Consider the following 23,017-nt stretch of genomic DNA (forward strand, 5'->3'; position numbering starts at 1 on the left):
TTTCCACATCCTTCCTGTAGTGAGGCAACCAGAACTGAGCACAGTACTCCAAGTGGGGTCTGACCAGGGTCCTATGTAGCTGCAACATTACCTCTCGGCTCCTAACTTCAATCCCACGGTTGATGAAGGTTAATGCACCATATGCCTTTTTAATCACAGAGTCAACCTGCACAGCTGCTTGAGCGTCCTATGGACTCGGACCCCAAGATCCCTCTGATCCTCCACACTGCCAAGAGTCTTACTGTTAATACTATATTCTGCCATCATATTTGACCTACCAAAATGAACCATCTCACACTTATCTGGGTTGAACTCCATCTGCCACTTCTCAGCCCAGTTTTATATCCTATCAATGCCCTACAGTAGCCTCTGACAGCCCTCTACACTATCCACAACACCCCCAAATTTGTGTCATCAGCAAACTTACTAATTCATCCCTCCACTTCTTAATCCAGGTCATTTATAAAAATCACGAAGAGCAGGGGTCCCAGAACAGATCCCTGAGACACACTACTGGTGACTGACCTCCATGCAGAATATGACCTGTCTACAACCACTTTTTGCCTTCTGTGGGCAAACTAGTTCTGGATCTGTAACAATCTGTAGGAATTCTATAACCAAGAATGTTCAAATTGAAGGAAAAACATCAGGGACTGCATTGAGAATATTGGTCCATTTGCCTGGTAAATCGTAAACAAATCCACCAATCCCACCAAGCACGTTCTGTGGTAAAATCATTATTCTCCTCTGGAATGATGAAAGCAAAGCAGAAGAAGATATGGAGGAGAGGCATCATAAGTAATCCCCAATTTTTCTCATTTATTAACTTCATAGTGGTTCCTTAAAGTTGTCATAGCTGAGGATCGCTGTAGCGATAAGGTCCACTATGTACTAAATGCTCCCAATGGCATATGGCTCAAATAGCCTCTGAAAACCAAGTCCAGCTTCTGGCCTTCATGTGTGGTTTAACTACTAAGCCCAGCAGAATTGTTTTTACTGACAGGAGAAGGGGCAAAGGTGGGTTACTGGTGCCTTAAAACCAGTCGCTTTAGGCAGATGAGGCTTATCAGTCGTGATTGGCAGCTCATCTAGGAGAAGAAAAGCTCTGATCTCAAACCTCTGCTGCCTTGCAGCTAGACCCACTCTTGGGGAAGGCTTCAGGAGTAAACCAAGAGGGAAAGATCCGCAGCTGGATTTCCTAAGGACAACAGCTTGCTCTCCATAATTGTACTGCCCTGGCTTTGCATAGCTAGGCAGTGAGGACACAACATCCATGGTTGACCTTGACCAATGGAGACTTCATCAGTCAAAGTGCGAAGATTCAAGCCTTTCCACAGTAATATGAGTACAAAAGTAAGCAAACATTCCTTCATGTTCTGAGGAAGAGATGTGGTCAGTGGCTGGAGAAACTCAAGTGGGTCTGGCAGCATCTATGGAGGGAAATGGACAATTTCCTATGTCTCATTTTGACACCCTTCATGTGGACACTTCAATTTCATCATCAAATGCAGATGAAGGGTCTTGACCTGAAATGTCATCTGCCGGTTTTCCTCCACAGATGCTGCCTGACCTATTGAGTTCGACTACGATGTTCTCCTGTATGTTGCTCCAGAATTCCAGAGTCGGTTTTCTCATGTCTCTAACGCGGTCAGTGGCGCAGGATGCCAAATGAGATATTAAAATCTATTGCCATCAACTCTTTTAAATCCCGTGGCATTATCTCAAAATAAAAGTGTGAAATGACTCTCATACTATTCTTTAATCAAAATCAGAATTTAGAATGAAGTTTATTATCAATGACATATGCGATAAAATACAACAACCTTCAGAGGTGAGGCAACGCTTCACCTGTGAAACTGCTACAGTCGTCTGTTGGGTCCAGTACTCCGGATCTGGCCTCCTCTACATTGGTGCAACCCATCATAAATAGGGGGAATTGCTTAATCAAGCACTTGCACACCATCCACATAAGCTGACTTTCCGGTGACCAAACATTTTAATTCCAATTCCCATTCCCATTCTGACATGGAGATGAGGCCATCCTCAGAGTGGATGAGCATCACCTTATATTCCATCTGGGAACCTTCCAATCCAATGGCATGAATAATGATTTCTCCTTCCAGTGAACAAATTCCCCTCTCCCCCTCCATTTAATCCCCACTCAGACCTTTCTGTTCTCATCTGCTATCACCTTCCCCGGGTCCCCTCTTCCTTCCCGTTCTCCTATTGTCCACTCTCCTCTCATATCAAATTCATTCTTCTCCTACCCTTGACCGAAATTTCCCACCCTCCTGACTTCACCTATCACCTTCCAGATAACCTCTTCCCCCTCCCCCCACCTTCTATTTTGGCACCTTCCCCCTTCCTTCTCAGTCCTGAAGAAGTGTCTCGCCCTGAAACATCAACTGTTTATTCTTTTCCATAGATGCTGTCTGGCTTGCTGAGTTCCTCCATCATTTTGTATGTGTTGCTTTGGATTTCTAGCATCTGCAAACTTCCTTGTGTTTGCAATAAAACTTGTTGTTTTGAGGCAGCAGTACAATACAATACTAAACTACAAATTTAAATAAATAGATCAAAGGCAGAATAGTGAGGTTGGTGTTCTCATCTTTATGGACCATTCAGAAATCTGGTAGTGGTCGGAAAGAAGCTGTTCCTGAAACATTGAGCGCACATCTTAAGGCTCCTGTACCTCCTCCATGATGGTAATAATGCGAACAGGGCATGTCCCAGATGCTGATGGTCTTTAATGATAGATACTGCCTTTTTGAGGCACTGCCTTTTGAAGATGTTCTTAATAATGGGGAGGGTTGTTCCTATGATAGAGCGGGCTGAGTCTACAACCCTCTGAAGTCTTTTGGTACTGTGCACAGTATTATCCATTCTACTAGGGCAGATTACTTCATTGGTATCAGATTTCTGTTTCTGTGAGATTACTGTGTAAAACATAAACTACCACTTGGCTAAAATTCTGAAGTGTTCCACCAGTTCTGTTGTGCTTTGGGATGCTGTGGAAAGGCTCTAATTCCAGGAGAACATTGATATAAGAAGTAAGAGTAGGTCATTCAGCCTCTTCTCTCAATTCTTCTGTGCAGTCATCTCATTCAATCTGATCCTTGGCCTCATCTCCAATTTCCTGCCTGCTCCCTATAACCTTACACCCCTATGTCAGTCTCTAGTTTGTACATGCCCAATATCACAGCTCTCTGTTTAGTTGAGATTGGAGAATTGAAGATTCAAAATCTGTGGAGAGAAAATAATTTCCTCTTCACCTCCATATTAAGCATGTGATCCATTCATCTAAAACAGTGACCCCAGTTCGAGATTCAACACTTCACATTGTCAATCTCCCCCTACAAAATCTGAATGTGTTCCACACACAAGGTGCTGGAGGAACTCAGAGGGTGTCTGGGGAGTAAATGGACAGTTGAAGTTTTGGATCTAGATTGGGTCACAACCTGAAATTTCAACTGTCCGTCTCCCTCCACAGCTGCTATCTGACCCACTGAGTTCCTCCAGCATCTTGGGTATTGTTGCCGATACCAGAATCTGCAGTCTCTTGTGTCATCTGGATGCAATTCAGTCCATTCGTGGATGTAGAGGACTCCTAATGCTTACACCAAGGGGTTGCTAAAATTGAAGGGACTCCATCCAAAAGGATAGTCACACCCGTCGGGTGAAGAGGGCAGGTCTGCTGATCATGCAAACCGGACAGCTTGGTAAGGAAAGAGTGGATTGGACAGGTTGTTATTAAAGAAAAGCCCCTCTAGATGGCAGTCTTGACTAAAGTAGAAGCTCAAGTTTCCTTAACTTGACAAGATCTCCGAAAGGTTGAACTCGACCTTTCCCAGTGTTTCTATCAGATCGCATTAAACTTTTTTAACATTCCAATAGAAGAAATCTTGACTCCGATTGCATATCTACATTAAATACGAAACGCGTTGGAATAAACGACTTTCAACGCTGCAGCGTCAAGAAATTGATTAACAGATATTTGGTTCTTGCTTATATCATTAATGAGGTTATTTAATATTGGTCTTATCGCATGAAGACCCGAGAGCCAGTACTCATTAGGAAAAACTCAATGACATACAGAATTATTCTGAAGCAAAACTCAGCATGTGTTCAAAATTTGTGCGCTTTTAAATTGTGATGGGTTCGATTAAGATTGGTTAGATTGCCTATGCAATTCAAGAGCTGGGTGTGAAGGATAATACATTTGTTCAACTGATAATTCCACGCGCCTTGGTTTGCCCCACCCCCAGCCTTTGGCTGCTCTGTTATACATTCACTTAATTGAAAAGGTGTCGTCTAGACAAGTCTTGGTACCAGCTATTTCAGATAATAATCACTTTCTGTTCTTTTTTCGCCTTGCCAATGTAATCGAAATTAATAAGCGGAACGTATCGCAGAGTCAAAATTAGAGACACAGAAATACTGTTTAAAACTCTACACGTTAGTGCCACAAGCAATGAAGCCAGCTTCTATCTACTCCGGCTGATGTTAACATCTCCTGAGAGTTACACATTTAAAAAAGCCCTGATACCGCTCCCCTAAATAAAAAACACTATAAGGTCCCGGTTTGCATTGTTTTGTACTGCGCTCGTGTTTAAATCAAAATACTGAAATGCGCATTAAAATAGTTTTGCTGTGAGATTCACTAATATTTCGTAAATTATATCTTCCATTTGTAGTGTGTTACGCGTGTCCGTAAATTACTTATACTCCGGGTAAGCGCTATTAGTAATACACAATATATTTTTGCAAATACTATTTCTCAATTTCCCCCTCTTCTTCCCTCCACGGCCCCGAAACAAAACGTAAGGAAGTTGACGACCCATCTTGAACCTAGGTCGACTTGCATTTCAGGAGGAAATTATCACCAGTAGTTTGATCCAATTTAGAGCTGAATTATTATTTGGACTGCCGTATGCATTTCATAACCGCGTTTACTACCACTGGGATATTTTACCGACTCAAAGAGCTGTATTGCGGACATTTGTAAAATATCTTCCAAAATAACTTATTGGGAAATGTATTACACGAAACACCGCACAGAGGGCGGGGCTTTTGAACCTTGCGAGCTCGCGTCGGGAGTCATTTCTGCTTGGGTCAAGCCCTGGGTGCCTTTTTCAAGAAAATGGTTAACTCTGGGCTGCTGAACGCGAATTACTGAGTGAAGTGATTGCTCTTTTCCCCCCCGACCAGCACGCAATTGCAACTCCCCGATCCACGTGGTCATTGTTTCCATGGTGTGTAACAAATTAACGGTATTTTAATTTCCACCATGGCAGTATTTACTACTAATAAAATCGAGACAGTGTTTATCTTTAAAAATCGGTGATCATTGCAGAAGATGATCGCGATTGGAGATGTTATATTATTTAATTGGGGACATTAATGAGTGAAACCGGTGCCAATGCAGTATTTCAAATTAGCAGCAACCACACGATTTTCCCCCCAAAAACTCACAGGCACGTTTTCTTAGATCGATGCATAGTTTGCCCGTTTGCAACGGTGTTATTTACTTAAATATCTCATTTGTGTGTGTGTGTGTTTCATTTCTCGAAACTCGTGATAGATTATTTCACCCAGAGAACGTAGTTTGGATTTCTTAAAGACTGTATCGCTTGCAAGCGCGCTGCTTAGTGTGTGTTCTGTTAGCATGTAATAGAACCCTCGTTGGGTCTGATGCTAGCTTGGCGCAGGTTTTACTGCCTGGGACCACTGAATGACATCAGCTTTTTGGCTTATTAGGAATTCTGCTCAACTTTCAAGGCTGCGCTCTTGATTGACGGCACCCGGGTCCAATGGCCGGCTTCCGTCGTCCTTCAGCTGACGGGAGGCGAGAAGCCAATGAGCGTCGGGCCCGGAGGCGGGATCAAGGGAGCTTATACACACTTGGGCTCATTGAGAGTTAGGGAGAAGATTTAGTGGAGAGACGTGAATGCGGGAGAGAGGAGAAAGATCGGAGGAGAGTCAGTCAGTCTGCAACAGGGAAAAAAGGATGCAAACTCCTGCCTCCTGCAACTTGCTCCGTCCTTAGTAATCTGCATCTGCCTTTCAAACGAAAAAAAAAGAAATCTGGAATTAAGCTACAGAAGGTGATTAGTATTTAAGAAAATTGGGATTTAAAACGAAAAGGGTCAAGAAATGCATCTTCTGCATCTGGGTGTAGTGTTCGCAACTTCTGATGCAATGCAAACTGTCGCAACAGTGGGATAACTGCAAATATTTCCTCCCCGCCGGCTGCTCAAGACTACGGCTGTGATTTTTTTTTTAATTTGGGGGGAAAATAAGAAGAATAAAGCCAAATGGTTATCCTCATGCGGCCGGGTCTCTCTAAGAAGATTCTGCAGGCTGCTTATCCTGCTTGGCAGTTGGATTCAACCTCTCGACAGTTCTGTGCGTTCTGAATACTGCACCGAGGAGAATTTAAGTGGTTAACCCTCTGCAGCAATCTTCGCTCGCTGGTAAATAAATACGGTAGGGCTAAAAGAGAGAACTTGTTTGCAAAACCGATGGGAGGGGATTGCCACGGAGGGTAGCTGAGCCCCCTGTTATTTTTCCCGTAATAGTGTAGGTGTGGAGGGGATAGGGTCTGGGGGGTTGCAAATACCGGTGCTGTGATCTGGCTCTGCATATTTCCCGGAATTATGGACATGCGGGATTTTTACCTGTTCCTGGCGCTGGCCGCTTGCCTGACTGTGGATTCCGCTCTGGCTCAGGAGCTGGTCTACACCATTCAGGAGGAGATGCCCGAGAATATCTTGCTGGGTAGCATCCCGCGCGATCTGAACATTTCCCGGTTTAATGCGGCCACGGGGGCGAGCGCCAACCTCATCTACAGGCTGGTCTCCAAGGCTGGGGAGGTTCCCTTGCTCCGGGTGTCCAGCGGCACCGGCGAAATCTTCACCACATCCAACCGGGTGGACCGCGAGAAGCTGTGCGCTGGCACTTACACCGACACCGACTGCTTCTTCGAGGTGGAGGTCGTCATCCTGCCCAACGACCACTTCAGGCTGGTCAAGATCAAGGTGGTGGTGCGGGACGTCAACGACAACGCGCCCATGTTCCCGTCTCCCGTGATCAACATCTCCATCCCGGAGAACACGCTGGTCAACAGCCGCTTCCCGGTGCCTTCCGCCACTGACCCGGACACGGGCAGCAACGGGGTGCAACGTTACCAACTCCTCAACGGCCAGGGGGCTTATGGCTTGGACGTGGTGGAGAGTCCTGAGGGCGAGAAGTGGCCACAGCTGATTGTCCAGCGCAGTCTGGACCGGGAGCAGAAGGACACGTATGTGATGAAAATTAAGGTGGAGGATGGGGGAAACCCTCAGAGGTCCAGCACTGCCATCCTGCAGGTGACAGTCACTGATGTCAATGACAACCGGCCGGTGTTCAAGGAAAGCCAGCTGGAGGTCCGTCTGCCGGAGAACGCACCCTTGGGCACCTCAGTCATCCAGCTCCATGCCACTGACGCCGACGTGGGCTCCAATGCCCAGATCCGCTACCTCTTCAGCCCACAGGTCTCGCCGTCCGTCCGGAGACACTTTGCCCTCAACGCCACTGCTGGCCTCATCACGGTGCAGAGGGCTCTGGACCGTGAGGAGACGTCCCTGCACAAAATGACGGTGCTGGCCACCGATGGCAGTTCCACCCCTGCCAGGGCCACTGTTACCGTAAATGTCACTGATGTTAATGACAACCCACCCACCATCGACATCCGTTACATCATTAGCCCCATCAACGGGACTGTCTACCTGTCTGAGAAGGATCCGATCAACACCAAGATCGCCCTGATCACTGTGTCGGACAAGGACACGGATGTGAATGGGAAGGTGGTCTGCTACATCGAGAAGGAGGTGCCCTTCCACCTCAAGGCTGTGTACGACAACCAGTACCTTCTGGAGACCTCTGCCTTGCTGGACTATGAGAGCACAAGAGACTACAGTTTCAGGATAGTGGCCTCGGACTCGGGCAAGCCCAGTCTGAATCAAAGTGCGCTGGTCCGAGTGAGGCTGGAAGATGAGAATGACAACCCCCCGGTCTTTAGCCAGCCTGTCATCGAACTCTCTGTGGCTGAAAACAACCACCGTGGCCTCTACCTCACCACCATCAGCGCCACCGACGAGGACAGCGGAAAGAATGCCGAGATCGTCTACCAGCTGGGTCCCAACGCCTCTTCCTTTGACCTGGACCGCAAGACTGGGGTGCTGACTGCCTCCAGGGTTTTTGACCGGGAGGAGCAGGAGCGTTATATCTTCACCGTGACTGCCAGGGACAGCGGCAACCCCCCTCTCCAGAGCCAGGCGGCTGTGATTGTCACAGTGCTGGATGAAAACGACAACAACCCCAAGTTCACCCATAACCACTTCCAGTTCTTTGTGTCCGAGAACTTGCCGAAGTACAGCACCGTGGGGGTCATCACAGTGACAGATGCAGATGCTGGGGAGAACGCGGAAGTGATGGCTTCTGTTGTTGGCGACAACGACAACTTCATCTTGGACCCGGTGAGCGGCGTTATAAGATCCAATGTGTCCTTTGACAGAGAACTGCAGAGCTCGTACACATTTGAAGTCAAGGCAATAGACAGGGGCAGACCTGTCCGTACCTCCATTGCCAAAGTCACCATCAATGTCATAGATGTCAATGATAACAGCCCGGTTGTAATCTATCCACCATCAAACACTTCATTCAAACTGGTGCCTCTTTCAGCCATCCCTGGATCAGTGGTGGCAGAGGTGTTTGCAGTGGATGTTGACACGGGGATGAATGCAGAACTCAAGTACAGCATCGTCAGTGGAAATAGCAAGGGCTTGTTCAGAATCGATCCGGTGACGGGCAACATTACTCTGGAAGAGAAGCCAACTGTGGCAGATCAAGGTTTGCACCGCCTGGTAGTGAACATCAGTGACTTGGGGTATCCTAAACCCTTGCACACCCTGGTCCTTGTCTACTTGTATGTGAATGACACAGTAAGTAACGCCAGTTACATCAATGAGCTCATAAGAAGAACGATGGAGACTCCTTTGGATAAGAACATTGGGGACAGTACCCAGCCCTGGCAGAATGAGGACTATCTCACCATCATGATTGCCATCGTCGCGGGGGCCATGGTGGTGATTGTGGTCATTTTTGTCACAGTGCTGGTGCGTTGCCGGCAGTCGAGGTTCAAAGCCACACAGAGGAATAAGCAGGGGGCAGAGTGGATGTCCCCAAACCAAGAGAGCAAGCAGAACAAGAAGAAGAAGAGGAAGAAAAGGAAGTCCCCTAAGAGCTCTCTCCTCAACTTTGTTACTATCGAAGAATCCAAACCTGATGACCCTGCCCACGAGCCCATCAACGGGGCTATTACCATTCCAGCTGAGCTGGAGGAGCAGACTATAGGACGATTTGACTGGAGCACCACACCACCATCGACCTTTAAGCCAAGTAGCCCAGACCTAGCACGGCATTACAAGTCGGGATCGCCGCAGCCCTCTTTTCATCTAAAGCCAGACACTCCAGTTTCCGCAAAAAAGCACCATGTGATTCAGGAGCTTCCTTTGGACAACACCTTCGTCGGGGGCTGCGATACCTTGTCCAAGCGATCCTCTACCAGCTCAGACCACTTCAGTGCATCAGAGTGTAGTTCCCAAGGTGGCTTCAAGACAAAGGGTCCTTTGCACACCAGACAGGTAACTCAGAGTTTTTATTGGTTTTTCAGCACCAGCATTCAATTTTGCAATTTCCCAGTAACATCAAAGGTAAAACTTAACTCTTAGCAACTACCCTGCGAGATGTGGTCACCCACAAACCTTTATATTGCAGCGAGCTAGCATTTTGTTGCCCAAAGACGTGAGAACGTGGCAAAATGATTTCATTTTCATGCAAACTGATTTTGTTTGGGCTCATATCCTTCCTGCTGTTAAAGATATGTATTTTAGGTGATTTTTGGGTTGCAGATAAACAAATCAGGGAAGTGATTTGGATGGCCTGTAGATGGCACTGGAACACTTTCTGCTAATCAGTGGCAGATTGCCAACTGCAGTTCAAACAGTGGGGGAGGGTGAGGAGGAAGAGGTTGTTGTTTGCTGGTGATTGTACTGGAAAGGACCAGATAGTTGCAGTTCGATCTGTTATTTGCAAATGCCCAGTACTCTGTTCCATGATTTTGCTTTGTAGTGAACTATGGAATGCCATTGATTTGCCAGTGCGTAGTAAGGATCTGTGAATAAGCTGAGGCACTATAAATTAAATGCTTCATGTTTGGAAGATCACCCCCCCCCCATCTAATTACTGTATTATTCACAATTCCAAATAGAAGCCTGGTATTATTTACTAAGGTAGACTTAAGTCTTGATGTCAAAACCCTTGTGAATTACTGTGTCTCTAATTTCCAAGTGTTTGATTTGTGATGGAACGAAAGTATCCACTACTACTTTAATCGGTCTAACTTCAGAGGAGCTTCTTTGGTGCAGGGGATGTCTATATACTATTGCTTTTCTTTTCTTACTATTGTGCCTTTGAATTTGCGACTTGATTAATTTGAGAATTAGGGAGGTACAGTATGAGAAACTGATTTTTCCAAATTAATTTAAAATACAATTACTGCTAATATAATAAAACTCTGCAGTGCCATTAAAATGCCAGCACCAGGAGCAGTGGCTGTTGAGATTTATGCCAGTCACTGAGTGTCTGTACAAGGCATTCATTCTCATTGTGTAAAGAATGTATAGAAGACATGATGTTTGAATAAGAAAGAAGAGCTTGTAGTTGGGGTCAGTTTTGTGTTTGTTGAATGTATGTGGTAATATCTTGGCAGTTTTTCAGACTTACTCAATTCTTTTCCTCGACTAGAGTTTTTTCTTCCCTCGCGTTAGATTTTTTTCTTTTTGCGAACCTCAAGATACCACAGAGGTTTTTCACTTGAGTCATCAAGATTCGGGAATCTGGATAGTAGGACCTTATATTCTGGATCTCGGGGTTTTTCACTCTGGGCTGTTTTTTCAAACAGGTTGCTCAGCAAAACAAAAATCCAGCTTGCCATGCCCTCGGGATCTGCGAATGTTTTGCTTCTCATTTGAGATTTGCTGCTTTGTCCCCACTGAAATCTCCAAAGGCCTCCACGTCAGGAGATTGCAATGCTACCTGGTATCTTAGTCAGTAATGAGATGGTGGAGATGCTAATTCCTAATGGGAGGCGTTTTAATTTCCAGTTTCAAAATACTATTATTTGCTTTTTAACGAAGTATGTGATGTTTTGGAGAAGCTACTGTGAAGCATGCACAGGGCATAACTTGATAATCATAGTACAGTACCAGTTATTAAATAGATTTTATTGATATTATAATGAACACATCACACTTGGCTTTACTAAGCTGGTCAGTATCTTCTGTGTAATTTTGGGTAATATACTACAAATTTAGGCTTGCAATTTAATTCTCACATTTTATTGCACTCTCTAATGATACATGCTGAGTTCTAAAGAAGATAATACCTATATGACTGGCTAAAAGCAGCCATGTATACTAATATCTTACCTTGGGGGAGAGTGGAAGTTTTTTTTTAAATGTGGTAGCTGGGGCTGCTTTAATCTAATGACATTTATGATGATATTAAAGGTAAAGCATAAATATTACCCAAGCCCTGTTCTTTCTTACAAATAATAAATTGAATCATATCTTGCCTGCCAGTTCAGTTCCTAGTTCAGAAGGATTATTTCTGATTAAATTTTGCACTTAAATCAAGTTTCTGGACAACTTGGACTGTGTCGAACACCACAGTGTTGCAGTGCATTGCAGTGTTAGAACTTAAGAATTTTTAATTAAATACTTTTTATTGCACATTGGACTGTGTTAGGAATTAATTGGACCTCATTTCTTTACCTTACAGAAATGTTCAGGTGAGTCCTAATTTGACAGGCTAATTTTGTGCTGGTGACTCTGATCAGTGAAGTTCTAGCATGTTAGCTAGAACAAAGACATGACACAAATTTAGAGTAACAAACCCAGCCAGTTAATTGCTTTCCATGGTCACCAAATTTGGTAGGATTGTTCTGTGTTTGTCTACCAGAACAATAGACAAGACATGAGCCAGTGGATTTAATTGCAACTATTTTAAGAGTCCATGATTTCAAATGCAAAACGTTATTGATATTAAGATTCTTAAATCCTGAATTACTTCTGCTTTCTCTGAAAAACAACGTGAGTGGATTGATCTCAGGGAATTGCTTTGTAGAATCTAATACTACTTGACTTTCCATTCTATCACCTATTCAACTTTTTTGCTTAGATTTTGAGCTCCTCATTAACAAGTAAGAGAGAGTGAGACACTAATAGTTTACGACACAGCAAGGATAATGAGTTAAGCCTTTGCATTGCCCTGTTTGCCAACCAGTTGTACAATTCGTCCCAATTCAGAGGGTATAAGTAACCATCAGCAGAATTAGTCACCGGTTGCATTAATGTACGATTCTCAGGGTTCAGTTCTGTGATGGAAAACAGTAGGAATCAAAATTTCAAAAGGATTCTTAGTGTAATCCTTATCCAGTTTGTTTCACTAGTTAAATCAGTGCATGCAACAGACGATGTTTGGGTTGAGATTTCTGAATATCTGCTTCTTTTGACTTCCACAGTAAGTTTCATTTTTAAGTTGGATGAGGCTTGTTTTATTTTTCATTGTTGAATGACAAACTAATTCTATAATTAGAGTAATATTGGGCTCTATTCTTTTCCAGAATCCTGCACAGTATTCCCAAAAGTATGAGATGGAAACTTATTATGGTTAAACCCTGAGCAAAAGTCAGTTCTCAAAAGGGTTAAGATGCTTCTCATCCAACGCTTGCACATGCAGAAATTCACCAAGTGCACACTTAAATTGTCGGAGAAATTCTGGGCCAATATGTTGAAGCGGTTTATACCTAAGCATAGTGCTCATGGTTATGGCTTGGCCGTGATTTGAACATTGCCTCCTTTAAACAGGGATTTACACAGCAGAGGAAATACAGAGAAAAGTCTCTCATGTGTTAAGCTATGGGACAGTTAATTGGGACATCTCTCATATTGTGGAAGTCCTTGAGACAACAACTTGATGCCTAACGTGTTTAAATTGCAACTGATGGGCTTAGGAGAGAGAATATGAGAATTTCAGCTTTCTGCCAAAATTCTCTTAAGTTGCTGCTTTTCTGGTGTAGGCTCAGAACAGAATCTATTTTGCCATGACCTTAGTGAATGCAGCAAAATGTTCGGTATGGATTCACTTACACAGTTGGCTGTGTTCCCATGTTGTTGAGAGTAAAATCACCTGACAAGATGTCATTATTAGTCACAAAAATATTATGGTGCTAAATATTATGTGTGTTGTTAAAACCGTGGCCCTTGTCATATCAAGGAAAAACAGCCTATTAAAATCTCCACCCTCACTGAGGGAATTCGCTATGTCAGGGATTATGTCCCTTACAGACTCCTGGAATTGGGAGTGAAATTAAAGGGTCACTGAAGCTTTTTGGAAGCATGTCCAAAGAGAAAATAAGGAGATGAGAAAGGGCTGCTGCATTGAAAATGGCAGGCTACCAAAATTGCCCTCCAATTCTTGCTCCAGGGTATTTTGAGATGGTCTTACCTTTAATCCATATCGCAGAACGGCTGGAAAAGTCTTTGCTGGAGGATTTATCAGTAACCAGACACCAGACATTTTACTGCATCTGAAAGCACTAGTCTTCCGGGACTTGCTGAGAAGGGTCAGATAGTCATGTCAGTGCTGGAAAGGGTGAATTTATAAATATTATAATACAGTATTTGCAGAGACATTGGCTTGAATCACTATGTACATTTAAATATATCCAGTTATTATACTCTTATTTATTTTGCTGTTTTTATCATTGTATTTAAAAACTGTATGTTGATATTGTGGTTGCAGATTATTGTACTAAATAAAATATAGCCTGATTATTAAATTAATTTCATACCATTGTGTAATTTTTAATTTTGTGTATGTTTTTTGTCCCTGTTTATCCATTTGTTTCTGTCTCTGACTGTAGAATTTTATTTTCCTTTTTTTTGCACTTAGATCAACAATCTAATTTTCTTTTGTTTTTCCACGCTAGTATATACACTCTATTTTAGTCTTCATAGCTACATAGACTCTGAAAGTGAGTATTAAGTTTGTGACCTGGTAAATTCTTCAGTGGTTAGCATAACAATTTTCTTATATATTGGCATTGCTTTACAGTCTGAACTGTTTGGTTCAGTAAATTGAGAATACTTTGGTCTTCTGATAGGTTAATGAATGATGCTGCAACATTATTCTACCTTTCTGAATGGCAGAAAGCAGTTTTGTTTTGGCAAATGAAGAGCTGTTGAATTGCAGTCGTCGTTATAATGTCAGAAATGGATTTCTTGGTTTTCACATTTGGTTCCCAAGCACCAGTCAGAAAGAACATAAAACAGTACAACACAGAAACAGGCCCATTTCTCCACAATTGTCTGGTGAGCCAGTTAAACTAATCAATGCATATCTGATCCCGTTTGTTGACACTATGACCGTATCCCTGAATTCCCTGTGTATTCACGTACCCATCTAACAGCCTCTTAAATGCTTCCATTGTATTCGTCTCCACTGCCACCACTGACGGAGTATTCCAAGAACCCACCACTCTCTGTATTAAAACTTAACCTTCACATTTCCTTCGAACTTACCCACTCTTCTATTAAATGCATGCCTTCAAATTCCATCCCTGGGGGTAAAAGGCACAAGCTGTCTACTCTGACCATGCCTCTGAATTTTATAAGGTTCCTTGGACTCTGCTGCTCCAGAGCAGACACCTCCAAGTTTGTCCAACCTCTGTACATATATAGCACCTGCTTTCAAATCCAGGCAGCATCATGGTGATTGAGGACTGAGCACATGAGTGAAGAGTAACGACCAGTCATCTTGTCTCTGTGAATGAGCGAGTGAGACTGCTCAGTGTTCACGCCCCTGCTCAGCTCTCCCCAACTTCCAGATTAATTGTGCTTGGGGGGGTGGGGGTGGGGGTGGAAGTAGAGAATGCACACCTGGCAGAAGATGTCTGCAGTCCCACGGTAGCAGGCAAATTCATCCCTATCTATCTTTTCAGTCTCCTGTATGTGTGTTCATCTGTATGATGGGGGGGGGGGGGCCGTAAATTGGGCATTTGTAACTTGGTGTGAATGTGTAATGCTGTGGGAACTCTTGTGTGCCTCCCAAGAGTGAAAATGTGCTCTCGGTTAAACAGTTCATCCACTGTTGCACTGGAGGGCCGTGCACTTATTTGTAACCGTGTTTCTTCTGCAACTTGAAACTGACTTTCTGACTTGGAGGCAAGATCATTGTCCCACAGCCAACACCTATTCAAGAAATAACACTTTCCTCATAAGCACACAATATGAGATTTTGTTTGTGTCTGGAACATCAGGCATTGGAGCCAACTGCCATGAAGGCGTTGTGTAAACCATAACAGATACTAAACACAGTGACATCTGAATTTTATCACTTCAGTGCTGCGTTTGCACATCATTCGTAAGCAGGACTTGTAGGAGGATTGCAATAAAAACAATAAAGAGTAGGGAGGGGAGGTAACATAGAACAATAAGGAGATAGGTAATATAGTGACATATGATTTTATGTCTTTATTAGTTATAAAATTAGCACATGAAAAATTGTTTTAGACTCCCTAAGTGTTGCAGTTCTCCTGACAATGTGCCGCTTAAAGGTGCTAAATCACTTCCTGATCACATTCAATGCACCGGATGGATGTATCCCACAGGAGATCACCGAGGTCAGTTATGTGTGAACAGTTTGTCTAAGTCTTCCAATTGGAACGTAGAACAGTGCTGTACAGACGTAGTCCACTTGGGTCACAATATTGTGCCAAACTGGTTAAACACTCAACTAAGTTAATTCCTTCAACCTGCACGACAACCATATCTCATCCATTCTCAACCCATTCATGTGCTTCTCCAAGAGCTGCTGTAATTCCTTGATTATATTTGCCTCCATTGCCACCTATGGCAGCTCATTCCAGGCATTCTCTGCTCTCCCAGGCAAAAATAACACTTGCCCCGCTTGTCTCCTTTGAATTTACCCCCTCACCTTAATGTATGCTCAATGAATAACAATTAGTCTCATTCCCCACTGCACAAAGCAGTGTATCCAATCAATGTCACTCACTACTGGAGTAAAATGGCTCCAGGAGTGAAGTATTGCGCTACTAACCCTTTTTGCTACAATCCAATTTTTGGAATTGTTAGCAAATTGTACTAAATTTCTTGCTGGTAATTGTGTTTTGTGTGTCAGTCAAATGATTTAGCTTTTAGTTGTTGCTGTCCTGTTGAGATTGTAGTTCATTCAGCAACTCAACCAAATAATTGTTGGTTATCTTTGGTTGCAAGGATCATTCTGATATCAGCTTAATATAGGCAACTCTTCATATCTGGATCTTGGACTGGACTGCAGAGTGATTAATTATATTAAAATTCAGTGCTGGTTCCTTATCATCATCATTAGAGCCAGAATACATTATTACATTTATGAAATTCCCAAATGCTTGGATGAATGCTTGTGTGTGACATTTTTGCCATACTTGCTCTCGTCAGAAGCTATTTTCCAAGTAGAACATAAAATCGTACAGCATGAGTGTAGCAAGAGGCTCTTTCCCAACCAGACAAGTCTATTGGCAAAATGTTTCTCTCATTGCAATCAGATTCAGGTTTAGTATTACTGACAAATATAGTCGTGAAATTTGTTTTGGGGCAGCAATACAATGCAATATATGAAATATACCATGAATTTTAATTGGATATATAAAATAAGTTGTGCAAACAGAGAGTAAAAACAAAACAGGTAGTGCTCAAGAGTTCATTGTCCGTTCAGAAATCTGATGTCAGACGGGAAGAAGCCTAGCCTAACATGTTGAGTGTGTGTCTTTGGGCTCCTGCATCACCTCCTTGATTGTAGTGAAGAGAAGGGGGCCTGACCTCTGTGTTGGGGTCCTTAAAGATGGATGCCTCCTTTTTCCTGTCATCAAATTTTGAAGATGTCCTCGATGGCGGGGAGGCTAGTGGCCTTGGAGGAGAAGGGATCTCAAGCCACTGGGGTGGTGGCAGTTCTCTGGAGCTGGAGTGGGAGTGGGAAGGGCCCTATCGTTGCTGTTGCTTTTGTTGCTATAAACAAGATCAACACTTTTTGCTTGAACTGGTTAACTCGAGAGGGTACAGTTTTAAAGTGCTTGGAAGTAGGTACAGAGGAGATGTCAGGGGTAAGTTTTTTTACCCAGAGAGTGGTGAATGCGTGGAATGGGCTGCCGGCGATGGTGGTGGAGGTGGATACGACAGGGTCTTTTAAGAGACTCCTGGATGGGCACATGGAACTTAGAAAAATAGAGGGTTACGGGTAACCCTAGGTAATTTCTAAAGTAAGTACATGTTCGGCACAGCATTGTGGGCCAAATGGCCTGTATTGTGCTGTAGGTTTTCTGTGTTTCTGTGAAATGCACCTTCTGTCAGACAGAGTTCCCCAAACTGGTTCCACGTCTTTTCTTATCATGGTATGAACATGGTATGAACAAGCTAGAGCTCCGGTTCAAGGGAGTATATTTTTCCAATACCTGCCAGACATTGGTTCAATAAGCTATCAGTTCATAATTCATCCATGTCTGTGTTTTGAGGACAGAATCACGTGTCTCCTTCTTGGGAGTATTATAGATGCAAGCACAATATACCTTTCTCAGGGAAAAGCCATAAACTGAAATTAGATACTTGATCTCAGTCTAAACTGTTCCATCACAACTTCAAGGATTGCAGATAGTATTGTTTTAGTTAAAAATAGATTAGTATCTCATTATGCTGCCAGCTTCCATTGTCTTGGCTGCTGTTTGAATCATTCCAGAGTATTTTCAATTAATGAGAAGGAAGAAAAGAAATTTATTTTGTTACCATCAGACAGATAAGAAAACCAAGTGTTATTTAACAGCAGGGGTGAGATAGCAAGAGAATGTCTCTCAACTGGTGATTTTTTGTTTGTACTGTTACATAGATGGCACCACAGAGTAATGAGATCAGTTCCAGGCTCACTGATAAAGCATTTGGGAATACACACTTGTTTACAGAACTTTTAACTGGGCACCCAGAAAGGGGAGAGGAGCAAGGAGAATGGTGATGTTAAGAATTGTTATTTCCTGTGTCCAGCGAACATGTGGAGATAAAAAAAAAATGCAGATTGAGCTGTAGGAAATTGACTTTAAGAGGTCATGGAAAGAGTTGAATTATGTTTCAAAATATGCACCTTGTCATGTATATTGTCTAGTGTGTTCATTCATTTAAGTTACTGCCCCTTTAATTCCTGGTGTGAAAACAAGTCAGCACCATCTGATACTTGAATTGAGCTGAAATGAACTGGATTGAATTGACTTTATTACTTATATCCTTCAAATACATGAGGAGTAAAAATCTTTACATTATGTCTCCATCTAAATGTGCAATTATAGTCATTTGTAATGAATATTATGTACAAGAGAATAGTCAATATAACAGAAATACAGTATCATCAGCATGAGTTCATCAGTCTGATGGCCTGGTGGAAGAAGCTGTCCCAGAGCCTGTTGGCCCTGGCTTTTATGCTGCGGTATCGTTTCCCGGATGGTAGCTTGTACCATCCATTGGACTTGTAGCTGCAAGTCTGATGGTTGGATCTTTAACCAGGGATTATAGATCATTGCTATTTCATGGCTGGGTACTGGTGGTCCAAATTGTAACCAGGAAGTTGTCCGTGATGGATGTCACTGCCCTGCTGGGTGGGAGTTTAGTATCCGTGACAAACTCTTTGTAATGCTGAAAGATAGACAAATCCTTTCTCGCCGTTGAAGGAGCGGCCTTTAGAACATAGAGCATTACAGCACAGAAACCAGGCCCTTCAGTCCATGATGTTGTGCAGAGCTAATTAAACTAGTAATTAAGCACCTAACTAAACTAATCACTTCAGTTTATGCTGGGCCCATATCCCTCCATTCTGTGCATAGTCATGTGCCTAACTATGAGCCTTTTATGTGTCTCGGGTTTGCCTCCAGCACCACCCTGGGCAATGCATTCCAGGTACCTGCCACACTACAGGTTTCAGAAAAAGAAGCATGACCTGCACATCTCATTTCAGCTTATCCCCTCATCTTAACTGCTTGCTCTCTAATGGTAGATAGTAGACACAATAATGAAAAAAAGGTATTGGCTCCCTACCTATGATTCAGGTAAACCTATAAACATTCGCGGTCTGCCCTCAACCTCAGCCACTCTAGAGATGATACCACAAGTTTGTCGAGCCTTTAGCACACCGCTGCGACCCAGGTAGTGTTCTGGTTAATCTCTTCTGCACCCTTTCCAAAGCCTCCACACCCTGCTTACAATGAGGTGACTTGAACTGAAGGCAATTCTCCCGCTGTGGCCTAGCTAGAGTTCTGTAAAGCTGCAACATAAATTCCTCCCTCTTGCACTGAGTGCCTTGAATCATAAAGGTAAGCATGCCCTCAGCCTTTTCTTTCACCTTGTCAACCTGGGCACCTGGGCCACCACTTTCAGGGATCTATCAACTTGCACCCCAAGTCCACTCGCTAGAAGTTACCTGCTAAAATGCAACACGTTACCTTGACCAGGACAGCAGGGTTTGCATTATTATTACTTTCGAAGAAGCTGAACAAGTGGTGAGCATTGTGCCAAGAGGTAGGAGATAGAAGGAGCCTCGTATCTAGGTATTTAATGAGGGCTGACTTTGTCAGTCCCTTCAAAAGAACATAAGCTTTGGATTTTATGGTGCCCCACTAGCTTCTCTGTGTCCTCTATAGAGTAGAGGTTACAGATAAAGACCAGTCTAGTGAACCAGTGGGTAGACGCTGAAAGCTCTACACCGCGCAGGAAGCCCCCTGGGCGATGCACCTCTTCATTCATTACCTTGACTCTCAGCAGTGGGCAGCTTTTAGTATCCTCTTCCCGTTACTAGCCAGCACAAGCAATATGTCACACTCTTTCAGGTCCAGGAACTTGTTAGGCTGCCTCAGTTCACTTCACCAATTCCAGACATACGTGCAGGCTTGACAGAGTTTGACATTTGGGGTCCTCAATAGCCCGTTAGCGTGACAGCTGCTGGTTCAGTTTACTGCCAGCCTTTCAACTATTCTGCATTGAAAGACCTGCACAGACCCTGTGCAGCGAATTGAATGCATGGTGCAAACTGTGTGTGGCGAATTAAAATGCCTGCTGTAAATGGTGCGGCTGTAATTAAAATGTGCAGCCTGAACCATGTGTCCATAATTAACATGCATGGTGTAACCACATGTAGAGAATTAAAATACATGGTGTAAGCCATGCGTAATGAATTAAAATGTATCATGTAAACAGCGTGTAGTGAATTGTGTTGTGTTAATGGAACACATTTGATTAAATAGACTATGTAAATCGTGTATGGTGATCTAGGCTGAATAACAACCACTAATGTTCTGTGTACTAAACATCCTAAGTCATGAGCATTATTGAGAAAGAGAGATGCTTATGAAGGAATTTAAGGCCGGGCTAACTACAGATGTGTTTGCTGCGGAGGGACCATGAAGCTGGGAATGCATAAGCAGGAGTTTTAGAGTCACAAACATGAATATATCTCCTGATGCTGGAAATCCAAAGCAACACACACAAGATGCTGCAGGAACTCAGCAGACCAGCCAGGCAGCATCTATGGAAAAGAGTAAACTGTCGACATTACAGGCCGAGACCCTTCATGGGGTCTGGAGAGGAAGAGCAGTCAGAGTAAGAAGGTGGGTGGAGGGAAGAAATACAATGTGGTAGGTGATAGATGAAATTGGGAGGAATCAACTTCTCAGCCCCTTACCTCATCCCCTCCCCTTCACCCGATTTCACCTATCACTTTGTCCTTCTTCCTCCCCTCCCCCGCCTTATTCTGACTCCTTCACTCTTACTTTCCAATCCAGATGAAGGGACTCGCCCTGAAATGTTGACTTGCTGAGTTCCTCCAGCGCTTTGTGTATAGTTGTTTACGAGCTTTAGAGTCACAGGGTAATACGGCTTCGGCCCAACTCATCCATAGTGATCATGGTGCCCACCAAAGGAGTCTCATTTGGCCCATACCCCAACGTGGGTCTGAAAACTCAGGTGACGTGTGAACAGGGCTCTCTCTGCGAATTGGGCCTAGGCATCAGTTTTGCATATGCTCAAGTCTATCTAAGATAGCCATTAGGAAGCCATGCTTAAGTAATTCAGTGAATTACAATAAACCACATGCACCCTTGTGAATTAAAGGAAACAGTGTAAATTATCTGCAGTGACTAAAAAGAACAACATAATGCACTAACTCTGAATTGGACAGCAGGTGTGGGATTTTTATAATTGCAACACCACATCTAAAGGAGCATCCTGGGTAGGGTGACACTCGTGGAACGTAGAACAGTGCAGCACAGTACAGGCCCGTCTGTTCAGCATGTAGTGTTCATCTATGTAAACATACTCTGTGATCATTCTATCTCTTCCCTCCTACACAGCCCGTAACTTCCCATTTTTCATATATCTTGATGCCTCTCTAAGAGTCTCAATGAAATAATTCAGAAGGTGAATAGCTCGGGTGGATGACTGCTGGAATGACGTGTTCTCTGATCTTGGCAATTTACTTGCAAACTTTTTGTCACCACGTGAGGCAACATCAGTGTGCCGTTGACTATGGCTTGTCCTCCAAATGCTTGGCCTTTATATACTTTATAATCTCTTCATTGGGACGTCGTTTCATTAAGCGTATAGACCTGGATCCTATTCATGAGCCAATGCGGGCAAAATTCCAGACAGCAATGCTCGAAGTTCACTGCACCACCAGACACAGATGAGGTTTCCTCCCCACCTGCCAAATGGGTTTCTGAAATGATGTCCAATCAGCTGATTGAGAAATAGGTCAAGGCCAAGCATCCGAGCCCATCCGACAATTAGCAGCTCACTGACGATGTCTCCTCGCATGGTGATGAAATGTTTGCACGTAAATTATCAAGACTGGAGAACAACTCGACCTAACTAGTCTCAATGACGCTATTATATGACCCTCTACCACCAGCCACAGCAGTGTAATTCAGGCAAACACCACTCTCAATGTAAAAAAATACCTTACTCTGACATCTCCCCTTAGACCAGGGGTTCCCAACCATTTTAATGCCATGGACTAATACCATGAAGCATGGACCCAAGGTTGCGAACCCCTGCCTTAAACTTTACTCCACTCCACCTCTGGTTCTGGCTTTTGCTGCCCTGGGAAAACAAAAGGTGCTGGCTGCCCATTCTATCTGTGCCACTCACTCAGTGCCACACTGTCTATCAGTCAGGATGTAAAGGACAAATTTCTATGGTTCAATAGTTTCACTTAATATCAGAGAATGCAGACAACTTACAACTTGAAATTCTTGCTCTCCGCAGACATTCACAAAACAGAAGAAAGACCCCAAAGAATGAATGACAGGCAAAAAAACATTAGGACCTCAAAGCCCCCTCCCCCTCCCACACACAAGCAGCAGCAAAAGCATCAACCATCCCCCTCCACATACTTATTCCAGCAAAAAGCGTCTGTCCCCCACCACCAGCCATGCAAGCAACAGTAAAGCCCCAAAGGGACCGTGATCTGTTATCAAAAACTACAGTTCCACATGCCACAGGTTCTGTCTCTCTCTCACTAACAAGGGAGAGAGAGGTAACGCTCCTTCCACATTTCTCAGTGCAAATTAAACACAGACGCAGATATAATGACGCCCACTGAACCATCTGAAATGGAACTAATAATCAGCAGTATTATGAAAAGTTTAAGCATTGAAGGTAGCTGGGAACACTAGGATATTGCATGGCTTTGAAGTCCGAAGCAAGAAATTGGGCTTGAGGAGAAGACGGGATTTTGCTTTTTTGTCCTGAATTCGATGTGAGAAAGGCATGATGAAAAGAGCTCAGATGCAGGTTGATACTTCTGTGGCTCTGCAGTAAAATGAAATGGG

At 43.6% G+C, this 23,017-nt stretch overlaps 1 protein-coding gene across 5 annotated transcripts in view; it reads left to right on the plus strand.

Moving 5' to 3' along the window:
• The first annotated feature begins 5,929 nt into the window (after window positions 1-5,929).
• LOC132394386 (protocadherin-9) overlaps window positions 5,930-23,017 on the plus strand; it is a 798,119-nt gene continuing 781,031 nt past the window's right edge. For 4 of the 5 annotated variants that reach the window (XM_059970459.1, XM_059970460.1, XM_059970457.1 and 1 more), the window contains exon 1: window positions 5,930-9,683. In XM_059970459.1, the coding sequence (XP_059826442.1) occupies window positions 6,657-9,683 (3,027 nt within the window). In that variant the 5' untranslated portion in view covers window positions 5,930-6,656. Of the gene's footprint in view, window positions 9,684-12,724; window positions 13,941-23,017 lie in introns of those variants that run through there. The other variant, XM_059970461.1, reaches the window with a different exon arrangement.

Source organism: Hypanus sabinus, chromosome 5 (assembly GCF_030144855.1).
Source record: "Hypanus sabinus isolate sHypSab1 chromosome 5, sHypSab1.hap1, whole genome shotgun sequence".
NCBI lineage: Eukaryota > Metazoa > Chordata > Chondrichthyes > Myliobatiformes > Dasyatidae > Hypanus > Hypanus sabinus.